Here is a 16,137-nt window from a genome sequence, read left to right on the forward strand (position 1 = left end):
ACTTGCCAGGCTCTTGGTATGGTTAGGTCAGAATCAGCAAAGATTTGGCTACAGGAAACTTGAGTTATGAGGGATGAAAAAGAACTCAACATATAGATTTTATCTTGTTCAATGTTTAAAATACTGTCAAATCTTGTTATAATCCCTCCTCCTTCCTTTTGTGGTTTCCCTTTAGTATTTATACAATGACATTTTCACTTGTGGTTGATTCCCTACTAATCTATAAGATCTGAGGGGACCTGTGTGAATCTTGTTCATTGTAATACCTCCAGATCAGCAGTGCCTCACATGTAGTAAGATATTTAAACCTAATCGACAAATATTCACTCGATCCGCCTGGCCCTGAAGCAGAGTAATAGAAAAAGGATAAAAAGACTTGAAGACTATGAATTTTGACTTCTGATTATTCAACATTAAAAACCTAAAGGCATTCTTCCTGGCTTCCTAAACTGATAACACACTTTATAGTGTGTGTGCTTTTTTTCTTCTTCTTTGCAATACACAACACGAAGTGTCCTAGTCCTGAACAAAGTGTCAACAGCAAGTGGTACATTTCTACTTTAGAAAATTAAATCAGGAGCAAACTCTCATTTCCTTTACGTAATTTCTATGTTGAAATTCAGAGAATCTGGGATTTGTGTCTTCCCCAACTCCAAGTATTCTTTGTTTAGGAAGTCAGGGTTATGGCACTGTAGAAAAACAGTTCCAACTGATGATTACTTACTCAACCAACACTCCCCCACCTCCGTTAAATAAGAGCAGCGTACAAATGCACATCAGTATGACCAAATCCAAATTTATTTAACGCCATCTCATTTTCAATGTGTTTAAAAACCTCATAAGTTAGTGGGAGCCCTAGTTTCCTGGGACAGCATGCTAGAGGTACTGAAATTCATCACCTTTCTCTCCAAACCCCCAGCAATTCATCCAATTAAAGTCCACAGCTTCAGAAAGGCAGGCATTGTCTCTTCAGTCAGTCTGCTCCTCTGGTTCCTGGTCTTTGTCTCAAAGGGGAGAGGTCAAAATATTTCAAACAGGAAACAAAACCACAGTTGAGCCTCCAGCTCAGGTTTGCATAAGATGGAGCAAGGGAAGATCCCACTGACTCCAAAGAAAAGGACATGGTTCAGATGGATTACTTCTTTACAGCTTTGTGAAAATGAAAATGAAAAAAAAAAAAAAAAAAAAAAAGTCCTGCAGAACAAAAATGACTAAAAAGCTTTACAAGTGCGGATTCACTTGATAGGTGAGAATCCCTTGGTAAATGCAGGCTCCAGCTCCTGAAAATGGGAGAGAGGCCTGACCAGACAACCCGGACAATAAGAGGAATCTGCCATATGTGAAGGAAGACAAACTGAAGAACAGCTCCTCTATTTTGAGGCCAGATAAAAGACTTTGGGAGTGAGCAAAGAGCAGAAAAAGCCCACACAGATGAGAAAATACCGACACTGGAGTAGCATAAAAAATTTCAGCTGAGTTTTCAGTGGTGTGGCTAATTTAGCCTCCCTATTCTGTTGTAGGGCCACAAACCTTGACCAAGCATAGTAGTAGAAAAAGGCTAGAAAGAGGGGCTTGAAGACGATGGATTTTGACTCCTGATTTTATTATTCAATTTCTTTTTTCTATTTAAAGTAGTCTTCAGTGGCTGGGAAGCCTGGCCTCCCAAGACCAGAGTCAGTTGGAGCTGGTTGTTGTTGGAAAGGGGTGGGTTGGGGGACTGGGATAGGGGCAGGGAGACCCTGCTCTGCTGGCGGTCCTGGATGGAGAAGACAAACTGCACTTCAGAGCCTAGGGTGTGGTGGGAAGGGGATGAGGCAGGAGCGGCCAGCTGGGGAGATGGGACCCACCTCAGTCCCCAGCTTCATTCTCTTCTAATGTTTCTCCACTGGTGGCGTTCTCTGCGGTCTTGGAGGCCTATGTTTTGGTGGAGGAGAAAGAGAGGACCTGTCAGTTTCCAACTACTCAGAACAGTGTCTGGAGGACCAAGGACAAAAACATCTAATCATCTAGGTCCGGGCTGAGATGAGGGGAAATAAGGATATACAGAAATATATATCCCACCACCATCCAGGAAGGTGGAGTAAGAGGGATCAAATTCATCATGCCAGGGAGGGAGGATCATAACGCACCTTCTTTTTTTTCTTTTTCTGAGTTTTCCGGCTTGCAGAACTCTGGAGGAGGGCCTGAAAAATAGGAGGAAGAGGCAACAACCTGTGAGGAATGTGGAGGAAACACTAACACAAAGTGTTACCCTCAGAACTGCAGCTCTTTTCAGAGCTTTGCTGACATTTCGCCCTCGCTCCCAGGATCAGTGCCACGTGCTCCTCACTTTCCATCCCGCACTAACCTTCAGCTCTGCATCCTGGACCTCCATCTCAGACTTGTAGAGGTCAGGCTCAAAGGGGCCACTGGTTATCCGCATGGGGCCATTGGGCATGAGCAGAACTGTAAATTTAAACTGGGCAACAAATTCACCTAGGGGAAAAATGAAGAAGTGTTTTGATAAAAATGTTCCTTTCTCATACTTGGTTCTTTTCCCTAAGTCATGGGGCGGTGGGAGTGGGTGGGTGGGGTGTGTTACCATATAACCAGGGGCTCTAAAGTCAAACTCTCTTCTTAGAACTCACCCTCCTTCTCATAGAGAACATTAAATGGTTGTAGTAGTTCATGTTTGGCGCACTCCACCACACCCATCCGGGCCTTCTTCTCATCCTCAAATGCTCTGGGTAAGGGAAGAGGAATTCAGGTATCCTTAACTCCCCATCAAGTCTTACCATTTTAGTCATGTTTTTTAAATACCTCTTGACCTCAGGCTTATGCTTAGGATCGCTCTTCTGCTTCAATTAGGGGGAGGGGGAGAGTGTTATAGATTGAACTGTGTCCCCAAAAAATATGTGCTGTAAAATCCTAACCTCTATGCCTGTGGTTGTAATTCCATTTGGGAATGGGTTGTCTGTGTTTTGTTAATGAGACAGGATTAGCATAGGGTGTATCTTGAGTCAATCTCTGTTGTGATATAAAAGAGATTAAATGCCAACTGGGAAGCAGAGATGGGACAAGAGAGATGCCAAGCCACGTGAAGACTGTCCAGGAGCAGAAGCTCAAAGAGACAAGGACCTTCCTCCAGAGCCCGCAGAAAGAGAAAGCCTTCCCCTAGAGCCAGCGCCCTGGATTTGGACTTCTAGCCTCCTAAAGTGTGAGACAATAAATTGGTTTGTTAAAGCCTTCCACTTGTGGTACTTCTGTGATAGCAACACTAGAGAACTAAGACAGAGGTAAAGGGAGTGTGACTGTGTCTGCACCACAAATCTAGGCAAAAGGGGAAAGGAGAGAGGGTGGGAGAGGGAAGAGTGTTCCTGGGAGCATGGTCTGTGAGTCAGACTGGTTCCAAGTCCTCTCCTTGCTAAGCGCAGTACCTTAAAGTAAATGGCATGGCATCAAAACGTCTTTCCACCTCACTGAAGAAGGCACGTGAAGTTTTCATTTTCAGGCCATATTGTTTAGAGGGGTCTCGTTTATAAATGGTGGTTCTCTGTCCTGCATCTTTGGCCTAAAAGAGTAAGTTAGGTCACATCTGGGCCTGTGCTCTTCCAACACACCCTCAGCCACCCCCCTTAGCTAGCTCTGGTAAACCTCACCTTGCCCTCTCCTGAGCTGACAAGAACATCCACAGCATATACTTCATGTACTTCAAATTCAGCTTTTTCATGGTCCTTCCTAAAAGGAATAGTGGGAAAGGGAACCATTAAGAGCAATAAGTAGTTCCTAGGAGTGTCGAGTAGAAGGTGGACAAAGTTAGGCTGGGAGTATGGAAGAAAAAGTTGATCATTAGTCTGGTATGATGAAAGGTGATGGTGGGGTTGGCACCTACTTCTGCTGGTCTGTGGGATTCTGGATAATGGTTTTCTCTCCATCGATGACATGCTGCTTCAATTGGTGTGACAACATACCTACAGACAGGATAAAGCCTGTGGTACCAGCCATCTGGAATCCCAAAAGGTTTCTAAATCCACCCACCTACGTAGTTTGATGGGGCAGGCAATGAGAGAAAGGTGCCTAGCTCTGGAAACACAGGGCTCTGAGGTTTCTGGCCTAGACTGAGCTAGAGCCAAGATGGATCCTCAAGGGAGCAAAAGCCTCAATTCTGCTAAACCACTCATCCTTAGACCCTCAACCCTATTACCTGAGGTCTCACCTTCTATTGGAGTGCAATTAAATGAGTGGGCAACTTTGTTCCAGGCTTCTGTCACTTGTGTGTTCTAGAAGTACAAGATCAAATGAAAGGTGAGGAAGTATCAGTCCCCTCCCATAAGAATAAGAAACAAAGAGCTGAGAGTTCTAACATCCACTGTCTACTGTAATGCTGCTCCTTGGTTTTTCATTTCATAGCTCTATCCCTACAACCTAAAAAAATACCTTACATTTGTATATAATTTCACAAAGCACTTTCACAAACCTGGTCTAATTAGACAATTCTGGAAGATGAACAGGACAAATCTGTATCCCAATCTAGAAGACGAGGAAACTGAGGCTCAGAAAGGTTAAATGATTTGCCCAGGATTAAACAAGTGTTAAGTGGAAGAACCTGGTCATACACCCAGGTTTTCTGACTTCAAACCAGTGTTTATTTTCATTATACCTGGTAGTCTAACCTATTGAGAAGGGACAGCAAACTCCTATTTTTCCTTTCTCACTACATTCAAACGTGATCTCATCCTCACCTAAGCTATGGTTCTTAGACGAAGAGACAAGTAAATTTAACTAACATAGGTAATATTTGTTGAGCAGTTATGTGCCAGATACTGTTCTAAGCACTTTACATGAAAATCTTAATTGTCACGACCACCCTGTGAGAATAAGGCACAATTTTATTTTTCCCATTTTATAGGTGAGGAAAACTGAGCTCAAATTTAAACAGTAAGGGGCAGTAATGAAGCCCTGATAAGGCAGTGATTAAGAGCTCGCTGCTAACCAAAAGGTCAGCAGTTCGAATCCACCAGCCACTCCTTGGAAACCCTATGGGACAGGTTCTACTCTGTCCTATAGGGTCGCTATAAGTTGGAATTGAATCAATGGCAATGGGTTTGGTTTTCTTTTTGGAAGAGGCAGTAACAGGGTGTGAACCCAGACTGTCTGATTTTATAGTTATATAAGAGCCACTACACCACCACCTTCCTATGAAGATACATTATATAAAATAATAAAAATGCAAAATAACGTACGCTGACTATATACCAGGCGCTGTTCAGAGTACTTTATAACAGCTCTAGGAAGTAGATTATCACTATAAGGAAACTAAGACACAAAAAGGTTAAGTAAAAACAATACAATTGAGAAATAACGGGGATACACATTAAAAGCGAAAAACGAGAAACGAGAGCACAGAACAGGAGAGAGAAAAGAAAGGACAACGGGTCTCTGGAAATTTGCATGTTAGAGAGAAATCCCTCCAGTGACAATCTGATATGCTTAACTGTATTAATTCATGAGAACGTTATCATCCCAATACTCCCTAACACTATCTTGAAAAGTCCAGAGCTAACTTTTGGCCTCTCTTTTGGCACTCTCTCTCTCTTGTCCTTTTTATGATTTGACTACTGTGTTATAAGCTTTTAAAATTAAATTAGTTTCATATCTTTTATTGTAAACTACCTAACTAAAATTATTTTGAGGAAAGAGGCATACAAAATATACAAAGAAAAGATCTCTAGAGGCTCCATGAGTAAGGGATCATATATCCCCATATACCTAGCACAGTACCATCTATGGTAGGCACTCAGAGTTAACTGCTGTTTAGTGTGAAGATCTTTAGTTCCTGCCTCTTTAAGAAATCTCATCCTAAGATGCAGCTAATAAAAAGCAGTTTTTGTTTTGTTTTATGGTATGGGGGCTGTGAGGAAGTTGGCAGTTCAATATAGAATGGCTGTGGGCACCTAAAGCATCTTTAGCTCTATCAAGTTTATGGAGATGGACAAAACCGGTTACCTGGTTTCCAGGTTTGACTAGGCGTAGGGCAGCCTCAGCACAAAGGTGAGCTGCCTTAATGACATCTGCTTTCCGTCCTGTTACTGGGGTCCCCTGTAGATAAGAGGAGGAAACGCAATTAATTAAAGCCTTCCAGAGCACTTCAACTCAGCTGGTCATTCAGTTAATATTCATGTGCTCATTCTGCAAGGCTAAAAGCAACCTTTCTCCTTTTGTTTCTCTAGAGACTCAAAACTTATGTGGTTGGGGTGGGCACGCCTGCCACACCGGTGAACAGAAAGAGTTGAAGGCAGGCCACCTACCTCAGCTACATCAACCACAAAAGTGTGAGCCACGTTAGCAATGAAGCCATCCACGTGGACCCCAAGGTCACTGAAAAGCAAGAGTAGAGCATAATGTTAGGAATTTACAAGCTTAGGAACTGGCACTACATAAATGCTTAGCAGGAAGACAAGTGGTCTATATTGGTTTAAGCTTACATTTTTACCAAATCACCTTGCTTGAGAATATAGTCCTGGTCGCTCTTCAAAGGCGAGAAGTGACATACACAGTTATTTACTGAAATGCTGGTGGGAAAGGCAATACCTGTAATGAGAATTTCTATTAGCCTATTGCCCCACTCTCTCTTGGAGCACTGTTGTCCCTCAGACAAATGGAAGGATTTTCAAAGTCTTGCTTAAGTTTGTAGTCAGTTTGGGCTTGGTAGAAAATTGCCTGTGCCCCACCTTCCATTTCAAATTTTCAAATATCTCAACCAGGGCTGGGGTGGTGGTTGCATCATTCAAATGAAACAAACAAGACATTCAGGACTGGATAAAGGAAATTAGTGGGGCTTTTTTGTTTTGTTTTTACCTTTCTTCATTTCCTTTTCTTTCTTGAAGATTTTCCCTGTCTCTTCCATAATCATGGCATCACCTTTTTCACACAGGCTGAGTACTGACACACCTGAGCTGGAAGCTTCCACCAAAGACCGAAGTACTCCTGGGGACAGAATCCTACCATGTCAACCTTGCATGTGTTATTTAGTTACCACTCAAGTAATACCTAGAAGTTGGACTGAGGATTCCTAATAACCCTGGTGCCACTGCTTTGAGACTGTAAGAGGGAACAAGTTTTACCTCTTGCAAAGTGTCTACCTATAAGCTTTGATTTCCACCTTCCTTTTCTAAAAAAGGTCAATACTGCCTTCCCTCCTTTACATTATGTGACAACCAGGCAAGGCCTTGGACTTCCCAAAGATGATACCTTTTTGTGGTAGGACACGAGTTTATGAACTTCAGGGGGCTCTGGCCAAGGCATCCAACATACATGCAAAGTAGACTAGAAGAAATTTATAGGCGTCAGGAACAACAGGAAGGTAGACACAGAGTTGCTGGCTCAAAGCTGATTCACTGTTAAATACTACCTTCTTCCCTTCTCAGACAACCCAATTAGGTGTTAGCAATCTCAATTTATGCAGACTTATTTCCTCACAAACAAGCATATAAGGGCACTTAATCTAAGGTCCCTGGGTTTCAGCAGGCGTCACATATAACTTATAGTTTATAACTTCCAGCCGATTTCAAAGAGGTACGTGACCCAAAAAGTTTCAAAACTGGAATCTGGACCCTAACAGCCTCAGAAGCTAAAAACTTCTAGCAAGAACACTTTTTATCTGATCCAAACTATTACTATCAAAACTAAAAAGTACCAAAAATACGGGTAATATACTAAATGTCCATTGTGCTATGAAGCATTGTTCTGTTCACCGGATGCCCTCTCTATGGCCCATCCTAAACCTCAGGTTAGATTTTTGAGATCTAAGTTTTATTAACGCCTTGGAAGTCTGGGAAAAAAAAAAAAAAGCTATCACAGTTATAGGACCAAAAGCATCCTAAATACTCCTCCCCAACTATTTAAAAGTCAAAACCACTTAAAAGCCTAAGGACAAGCAGCTTGTCTCCCTAACTGGGTTTTAAAATGGAAAGGTGGAATGGAAAGAGAGAAAATAGAAAGTGAGACATGTGCCTAGAGTGGCAGGCAGCTGCTCAGAAAGCACAGTCCTTATAACAAGGATGAATTCTGACAACTCTGAAATCAGTCCCTCTAACCCACCCCCCACCCACCCCCTTTCCAGTACTGTTCACAAACTTGCCTTTCTGGGACTGGAAGGGAACACCTAAAAACACTCCCAGAGCTGTCAAATCCGTGAGAACAATCAAATTTTCAGGCTAACTAAGGCTATCTGCACAGATTGGAAGGCTGGTAAAACTAAAAACCAAACCCGATGCCATCGAGTCAATTCCGACTCACAACGACCCTACTGGACAGGGAAGAACTGCCCCATAGGGCTTCCAAGGAGCGGCTGTGGATTTGAACTGCCGACCTTTTGGCTAGCAGCCGAGCTCTTAACTGCTGGCCACCAGGGCTCTGGAAGGGTAGTAGTAATGAGTAACTTCAAGGAAAGCCAGATAAATCTCCAAAAGTTTTGTTACAAGCTCCAGTGATGCCCTCCAACGGTCTTCTGAGCTGGCCCAAGGGTAGACCGGGGCCCCCACCAGGAAAACAGGTGAAGCGAAGAAGGAAAACTCCAGCGAAGCACGTGGTGGGTAAGCTGGTGTCAGGGACCGTAGCACAGGCAAAAGCGGAGCCAGCGATCCGCACGGGGACCGAGCAACACGTGCCAGCTCGGGTCCTGACGCCCAGGAGCCGCGACAAAACAGCTGGGCGCTTCCTTTCCGAGGTGGCCTCGCCAACGCCAGAATCAGAGGCAGCAAGGATCCGAAGCGAGGCCCGCCTAACCCCGGCACCTCCGTTTCCTAGAGGCCCGGAGGACCAACGGGTGCGAAGCAGAAGGAGACGCGCCTTGTCTCATTACCAACGGCCTAGGGACCGAGCCGGCCGAGGGTCCGGCTCTGCGCTCTTTCCCGCCGCTAGACCGCACGTCCAGACTCTAACCCAGGCCTGGCCGCTCGGGTCCCAGGTGCAGCTCAGGGTCTTCCCACCACGCCGCTCCCAGCGGACCGGCGTGGGCCCCTCAGTAGCTCACTCCGCACGACCCGGCCGCTCCAGCCACTCCGGGGCCAGCCCGGCATCATCCCCCTTGCCTCGCCCTCTCAGCGTCGAACCCCAGACCCCCGAGGCCGCACTCACGGTTGGCGATGTCGCCCCCCATCTTATACTTGGTCACGACCAGGTCCTCCGCGATAGTTTGCTCTTGCTGCTCGTCTTCGCCCGACATCTTCCCACCACCACCGCAGCCTCGTTTCCCCTGAGCCCCCGCCTCTGCCTCCCTTCCCAGCCGCAGCCTCTAGCCAGAGACTCCTCGATCCGCGAGGAGAGCGCGAACGAAAGCGCGAGCAAGCAAGGGAGCAGGCGGGCAGCCGAGAACGAGCGGCTGCGAGCGCGCGGGCTGAGGCGCAGGGCACGATGGGACAACGAGTATTTTTCACGGCCAGCTTCTGGCCGCCCTCGTGGACTCGTGAACTACAATTCCCAGACTGCCTCTTGAGCTCCTAAACCAGGCCCTGGGGCCTTGCCCTCCGAGGGCCTCGCACGCCGGAATCGGCGGGCACGCTGGGAAGGATCAGGCACCGGCGGGAAGGCGGAGCCGTAGGGGAACATGAGGGGGAGCGTGGTCTTACCCGGAAAAACCACATCTACCAGGAGCGCAGAGCGACAACCCGTAGTAGAGGGGGCGGGCTGAGTGAGAAGGGGCGGAGCCACGGCGGGGAAGTAGGTTTGTAAGCGGAGGGGCAGGTGTTGGAGCCGAGGCGAGTAGGCTGTGTCTACGCCAAGGGTGGGGAGACGCGCCGGTCTCTGGACCCCTGGGGCTGGTGGTGGGACCGGCCCAGCAGGTCCAGCGCAGTCCCCAGTTGCTGATAGACTAGGGAGGGTCAAGCGGTGTGGAAGGAGACCAAGGGAGCCGGGACTAACAGGGCGATCTGACCCCGAAGGGATTATCCATTTACAGTCTCCGAATGTGGAGGCTGAACTCTCACTGGAGTGAGATGGCACTATTGTTCCAACAATAGTTGATGGCTTTGATGGCATCTAAGGGAAGTGTTCAGATAGAAATTTACGGTGGCCACCTCTTTTAAGAGAGAGTTCTGAAGCCAGCTGGGAGTGTCGGTATTCCGCTCCGGACGGAAGGAGCGCATCAGATTCCACCTGTAAGGCTTTTTCCAGATTCCCCAAGCGTGTTTTTTTTTTTTTTTTTTTTTAATTCCCCGCTGAGAGTTACCCTGTAGAGTCCAAGTAGAAATCTTAACTGAAAAGGACTGTGCACTATGCTTGCCTCAGAAAAACAAGGAAAAGTGTCGCTGGAGAAAAGCTGCATGGGACCGAGTAGGGTTGTCAGAAGGCAGAGGAGGCAGCATGTCCCTGGTTGCTATCCACTGCTGGGGGACAGAGAAAAAGGGTGGTCTCTTATCTCACACACTAAAGACCTTCTTCATCTGACAGACAGGAAGCTGAAAAAACTTCGGCATTTTTATTGACATGTATAAAAACAAACAAAAAACTTCGGTGATAAAACAGACATTTCCCCCCAGTTTCCCATCCAAGGGGAGAGAAGTCTAGAGCTGGGTCCCTTTTCGATGCCAGCTGGAGGCTTCTCACTACTGGATAAGGATAGCTCCTAAAAATGGATCTTGAGGACCCTTGTGAATCCGTCTTTGGGTAAGGAGTGGCGATCATATACAGCACTTGTGGGTTACGGGCTTACACAAAAATGTCCTTATTTTTCCTTCTGGCCTCCTCCTCTACTTCCTGAGATGAGGAGTCGGGGTGTGGGAGGAGGCTGTGGTGGTTGCGGTCAGACTTGATTCAGTGCAAAAACAAGAAAACAATGCCCCTTACAAGGGTTCTGACTGACTTTTCTCAGTTTTCCTTAACACCTGTAAGAGCACGCAATGCATTGTAATGCCTGTAATGCATGTAAGAGCACATGCATTGAAATCAGGAAGCTTTTGAATCCGATCTGCCATTTAAGATATTTACTTATTCTCTTTAAAGCTCAGTTTCCTCATTTGTAAAATGAGGATGATACCTACCTTACAGAAGTGAGATGATGTAGGTAAAGTTTAGCATGATGATACCTGACACATAGTAAATGCTCGATTAATAGTCATCATTAATATCTACTCTTAACCTCTCTTTGCTCCACAAAATTTTAAGCTTGTCAGACTTTTCAGGGGGTTAAGAGTCATAGGCCAAAAATTTTACTTTTCCCTGCCTGGTTCCTCCCTTTCCTCTTCCTTAGGACAGTCTGGGAAACAAAGGCATACTGAAGGGCCTATTCCCAACAAGTCAGGGCCTGAAAGAAAAAGGGACATGGGGAGTAATCCTTCATATCTTGAGGAAGCCCCCCTGAGGAAGCTGGGGAATGAGTTTGGGAAAGCACATAAAACAGGGAACACCTCCTTTCCTGGGGTTGGGAAAGAGAAGAAAGTGCACAGCTGGCTACGGACCACAACTATTTTGTGTCAAAGTGTTTAAAAGCCTCCATATGTTGAATGGAATTGTCTAGCACTGGAGAAATGAGGTTGAGACCTGTGAGGCAGAGGGAGTAGGAAGAAGGAGTGTACCCTCCAGAGGCACTAGCTGCCATCAAATGCTCCCTGAGTACCTTGGGAAGCAGAGGTTATGTTCTCTGGGCATTGGTCTTGGGGAAAAGCCTGCTATGCCAGTAATCAGGGTTATCAAAGGCAGAGTCAGTGGCTTCTAAGCTCCGTAGAGTTTTGAGACGGGCATAATGGACAGTGGGGGCATGGTGTCCAGGCCCCCGCAAAGCTCTCATCTCTTCATACCCTTGCTCAGCTGCCGAGCAGGCCCCCATGGATGCATAATCCCCCCCAGGATCTCCTCCACCGTGTCGTCGGTTCATGTACTCATAGTCTTCATCTGGAGTTGTGCCAGCAGTGGGCATGATGGGCACAGGGTGGAGTGGGCAACTCTGTGTGCTGCCCAGGGACGCACTGAGGTCTGATCCCACATCCATGTATTCATAACCCAGCTCCTCGAGGGAACTTGGCCTAGGAGGACGAGGTGGACTGCACCTTCTCCTCCCGTTCATGTATTCATACTCCTCATCTTCATCTTCTTCTTCCGTACCCAGGACAGAACTGAGACCCACTGAAGAAAGAGTACCTTCCCGGGAGGAGGGAGTACCTGGGGGTTGAGAAGAGAGTGTAGGTATGTGGAGAACTTCAGGATAAGAGGCAGTAGGGAGTTGGGGAAAGTTAGAAAAAAATGAATAGGAAGGGATGTGATCAGAGAAGACAAAAGGATTAAGAGGAGCCTGGAGAAAAAGGATCAGAGGAAGATTTGAGGAAAGCCCTAGGAAAAGTCAGGCACCTTTAAGGTGGGTATCTGGCATGACATAACCATTGACATCCTCTTCCTCTAGCCCTGGTGGGGAGAGTGGGGTGACAGGAGTAAGCAGGCTGTGGCGCTGGGAATGGTAGGCGCTGTCCCCACATGGCCGCGGGCTCCGGCTCCGGCTCCGGCTCCTACACACTGATGCATTCTCCTGGAGCTCGGCCTCAGAGCCTGTCACGTGGCCCTCTGATGACTCTGATGTCAGGTGTCGCCGTGGCACTGGGTGCAAGGAGGCTGGACGAGGGCACCGTTCACTACCCCCACCAACTGCAGATTCCTAAGAAGGAAAATAGAAAATACTACACAGGGTCTTACCCAGAGACGAGGAAAAGCGAAACATTTGTTTAGAAGGAGATTGGGTTGTTCAGTGTCTTCTTCTTTTGCAGGACACTGATTCAACCTCAAAAGTTAATGTCTACCACAATGACCCTATCAATCCTAGGACCCCCTGCCACCCAGCTTTTCAACCGCTTCTTAAAGAGGCAGGCCTTACCTGGCAAGCCTCCCCAAGATTACCCTGGTTCATGGGCATGTATCCAGATGATGGACTTAGAAGACTCTGGCTCTAGTAAAAAGAGACAGGTTAAGATTAAGAGAGAAACCTACGCTTGTCATGGGGGCCTTTGAGTAGTTGCTATGGTTATCTGTAAGGCTTATGAGGGCTTAGATGTACAGATGGGCATGTTATAGAGTCTTGGGTAATTAGAAGGAGTCTTACTCCACGTGGCCGAGTAAGTGTTCCAACTGGCAGGCTGAGGGCAGAGCCCAGTGTGGTTGCCAGGTTGTCCTCCTCTGCCTCCAAGTCCAGGTCCAGGTCTAGCTCTGGCTCCAGCTCTACTTCTTCTAGTTCCTTATTTGTCAGAGCAGGGGGCTCTGCCCCAGGGGGGATTCCAGGCCCGCTCTCGCTCTATTGGGACAGAAATTGTTAAGGTGGATCCTGGTCCAGCCAAGCCCCCTTTTCTGTAAATTTCCTTGACACCTCCTAGTCCCTACTCACCTTTATGACCAGATACCGGGGTGGGTCACGAGCCATCCTGGTGAACTCATTGGCTAGTTCTTTAAAGGTGGGGCGAATGTTCTCGTCAATCATCCAACCTGGGGGTAAGGTGTAGGAGGCAGAGCCATAAGGGGAGAGTGGAGTGGGGAGAGAAGTCCAGTGAAGAAAATGTCTGGGTCAGCAGGTAACTCACACTTGACCATGACCATGTAGACATCAATGGTGCAGATCTGGGGCTGTGCCAACCGCTCCCCCTTCTCCAGCAGATCTGGTACTTCAGCCAGTCGCAACCCTGCATAGGGCTCTGCCCCGAAGGTCATCAGCTCCCAAACTGTCACACCTGGTACAGGGTCAATGGCAGAATGGCAGACATGGGCATGAAGGTGAAGGAAAAGCAGAACCTGATCTGATACAAGGATCTGAAGGGCTTAGAGATTCTAGGAGGAGGTCTTAAAAGGCAACTATGGAATTTGAGCCAGTAATGGTATGGAGGGCATCCAGATGCACTGACCATAGCTCCAGACGTCACTCTGGTGTGTGTATTTCCCAAAGTGGATGCTCTCGAGGGCCATCCACTTAATTGGAGTCTAAGGGATTAAAGATAAAGGTGTCACCAGTTGATTTCCACAGATTTTTTGATCATTTCCACATCCCAAGAAGTTCTCCATCTTTTTTTGTGGTTGTTGCTCTCTGAACTTAAATTTCTGGTATCTCCAGTTTCCTCTCCTTGAACTTACTATGCAGCATCTGCTTGCCTCTGCTCCCTAGCTCCATGCTTCGCCCCCCCCCCCTTACCCAGCCCCTTGTGTCACCTCACCTTGGCCTCACTGTGTAGTAGCTGCTTATCATCAGGGGGCAGCAGGTCAGCCACCCCAAAATCTGCCACCTGAACCTGACTGGGTGACTTGAGTAGCACGTTTCGAGCGGCCAGGTTCCTATGCACCATACCATGCTCCTCAAGGTAGTACATACCCTATAAAGAAACCAAAAGACCAAACCCGTTGCTGTCGAGTCAATTCCGACTCATAGCGACCCTATAGGGGAAGGAAGTGTACTCAAGTTGGGGGAGTTGGTCCTTGAGATCCAGAATCACCCCAAACCCTGAAGGCAACTCTCAGAACTTCAACCTGTCCACCCTCCTCCCTGCCTGTCCCTAGCCAGGCAGTTCCCTCACAGAATTTCTCCAGGCTCCTCTCACCTTGGCAATTTGTACTCCCCAGTTGAGCAGCAGTTGTGGTCCTAGGGCCCCCCGGTGTTGTCTCACATAATCCAGTAGGGAACCCAGAGGCAAGTATTGCGTGACGAGCTGTAGAGATGACCCTGGGCACAGTCCCAGCAGCCGTACAATGTGGGCATGGTCTAGGCTGCCAATGGCCAGCATATGCTAAGAGACACAAGAGGGATTATCCAGAGAACAAACAGGTTCACATACGTTCAAATATGTGCACATTCCACCCCAACCTGTATTTGCGTAGACCAACATTCTCAAGTACACCAACATGGCTAACATAGTATCTGCTAACACAGGATCATGCTTCTCCACAAATGTATCTAATCATGCCTAGACACAAACCTCCCTCCTTCACTTACGTCTGTCACAGCTTGAAAATTCTGCCGTCCACTCTTGTCCTCAATGACTTTAATGCAGACTGGAATCTTGATGGATTCACCTTCAGGGATCCACACACCCTGCAAAGTTTGGGGCAGGAGTCAGCCTAAGGTCATCCTCCCCAGGCCAGTCCTGTCCCTAAATCTTTTTCCCCTTTGCCTTAGATCCTTTCCCCACGTCCCAAGACTTCCTGTGGGCCACCACTCACTTTGTGCACAGTTCCAAAGACGCCTGACCCAAGCACTTTAAGCTTCCTCAGCTCTGTCTCTTTGAAGATTCTGGCCAAGACCTTGTTAGCCTTCTCTCTGGGATCCAGAGGCTCTATACTCTGAGAAGCAAATGTGGAGGAGGTCGTCAGGAAAGCCCACTCCCCCGTTCCACTCTACTCCCTCCCCATCAGTGGTGCTGAGAGCAGCAGAGCCCAAAAGTTGGGGGCAGGAAGAGTCTTCAGTCCTAGATAGCATCATAGGCATATCGAGGAATAAGAGATCCTGAGAATTGAGGAAATCGTTTGTGCCATTAGATCAGGAATCAAGAGGGTTAGGCTTCCCTTTGATCAGGAGGAGTTGGTAATAGTATCACCTTGGGTATTTTAAACAGTGCTCTATGCTTTTCAAAGCACTTCCACGTACTCATCCTCTTTCACTCTTACTGCCATCCTGTGAGGGTGAATGTTATCATTTCCCCTGTACAGATGCATAAACTGAGGCATACAGAAGGAAAGTAACTTTCTCAAAGTCATGTGACAAATTAATAGCAAAGTCAGGACTAGAATGCATGTCTCCCATCTCTCTGGCCAGTGTTCCTTCTATTAGGCCATGCTGTCTCCTTGAAGATAGCGATCAAATCTCCAGGGAAGGAGGAGGCTCTTAAAGAGTGATGGCATAGGGTACCTTTCAAGATTGAGCTAAGTACTCACCTCACCCCGTTCCAAGTAGCGCCTCATGGCCCTTTTATTCTGGATCTGGCGCCCACGCCAGTAGAGAAAAGTGCAGCCCAGGATCAGGAAAATCATAAGCGATCCTACTACCAATGCCAAAGCCATTGCCAGATGGGTTTTGCTATGAGACATAAAGAAGCCCAGCATTATCCCACAGCTACACCTTCCCTACATGTCGTCTGTATCTATCTATGCTGAAGGTATGGTGCAAATCTGGGGCAAGAAGTTAACATATATATATATATA

The 16,137-nt window shown here is 47.1% G+C and overlaps 2 protein-coding genes across 2 annotated transcripts in view; both read right to left on the reverse strand.

The window, feature by feature from the left end:
- Positions 1 to 1,586: 1,586 nt before the first annotated feature.
- PA2G4 (proliferation-associated 2G4) lies at positions 1,587 to 9,386 on the reverse strand. Its single transcript, XM_004379942.2, has 13 exons — positions 9,118 to 9,386; positions 6,838 to 6,966; positions 6,465 to 6,570; positions 6,288 to 6,357; positions 5,986 to 6,078; positions 4,196 to 4,259; positions 3,872 to 3,950; positions 3,639 to 3,717; positions 3,417 to 3,550; positions 2,628 to 2,722; positions 2,348 to 2,475; positions 2,130 to 2,183; positions 1,587 to 1,914 (listed from the first exon to the last, which is right to left on the reverse strand). The coding sequence occupies exons 1-13, from the start codon at positions 9,203 to 9,205 to the stop codon at positions 1,849 to 1,851; spliced, it is 1,185 nt and encodes a 394-aa protein (XP_004379999.1). The 5' UTR covers positions 9,206 to 9,386; the 3' UTR covers positions 1,587 to 1,848.
- A 1,567-nt stretch (positions 9,387 to 10,953) lies between these two features.
- Positions 10,954 to 16,137, reverse strand: part of ERBB3 (erb-b2 receptor tyrosine kinase 3) — a 17,118-nt gene continuing 11,934 nt past the window's right edge. Inside the window, exons 17-28 of the mRNA XM_004379943.2 lie at positions 15,871 to 16,012; positions 15,160 to 15,279; positions 14,933 to 15,031; positions 14,541 to 14,726; positions 14,160 to 14,315; positions 13,854 to 13,929; positions 13,536 to 13,682; positions 13,343 to 13,440; positions 13,064 to 13,252; positions 12,839 to 12,910; positions 12,322 to 12,622; positions 10,954 to 12,135 (exon numbers count right to left, since the gene is read on the reverse strand). Coding sequence (XP_004380000.1) covers positions 11,609 to 12,135; positions 12,322 to 12,622; positions 12,839 to 12,910; positions 13,064 to 13,252; positions 13,343 to 13,440; positions 13,536 to 13,682; positions 13,854 to 13,929; positions 14,160 to 14,315; positions 14,541 to 14,726; positions 14,933 to 15,031; positions 15,160 to 15,279; positions 15,871 to 16,012 — 2,113 coding nt within the window. The 3' untranslated portion in view covers positions 10,954 to 11,608. The remainder of the gene's footprint in view (positions 12,136 to 12,321; positions 12,623 to 12,838; positions 12,911 to 13,063; positions 13,253 to 13,342; positions 13,441 to 13,535; positions 13,683 to 13,853; positions 13,930 to 14,159; positions 14,316 to 14,540; positions 14,727 to 14,932; positions 15,032 to 15,159; positions 15,280 to 15,870; positions 16,013 to 16,137) is intronic.

The sequence above is a fragment of the Trichechus manatus genome, unplaced genomic scaffold (assembly GCF_000243295.1).
Source record: "Trichechus manatus latirostris isolate Lorelei unplaced genomic scaffold, TriManLat1.0 scaffold00069, whole genome shotgun sequence".
NCBI lineage: Eukaryota > Metazoa > Chordata > Mammalia > Sirenia > Trichechidae > Trichechus > Trichechus manatus.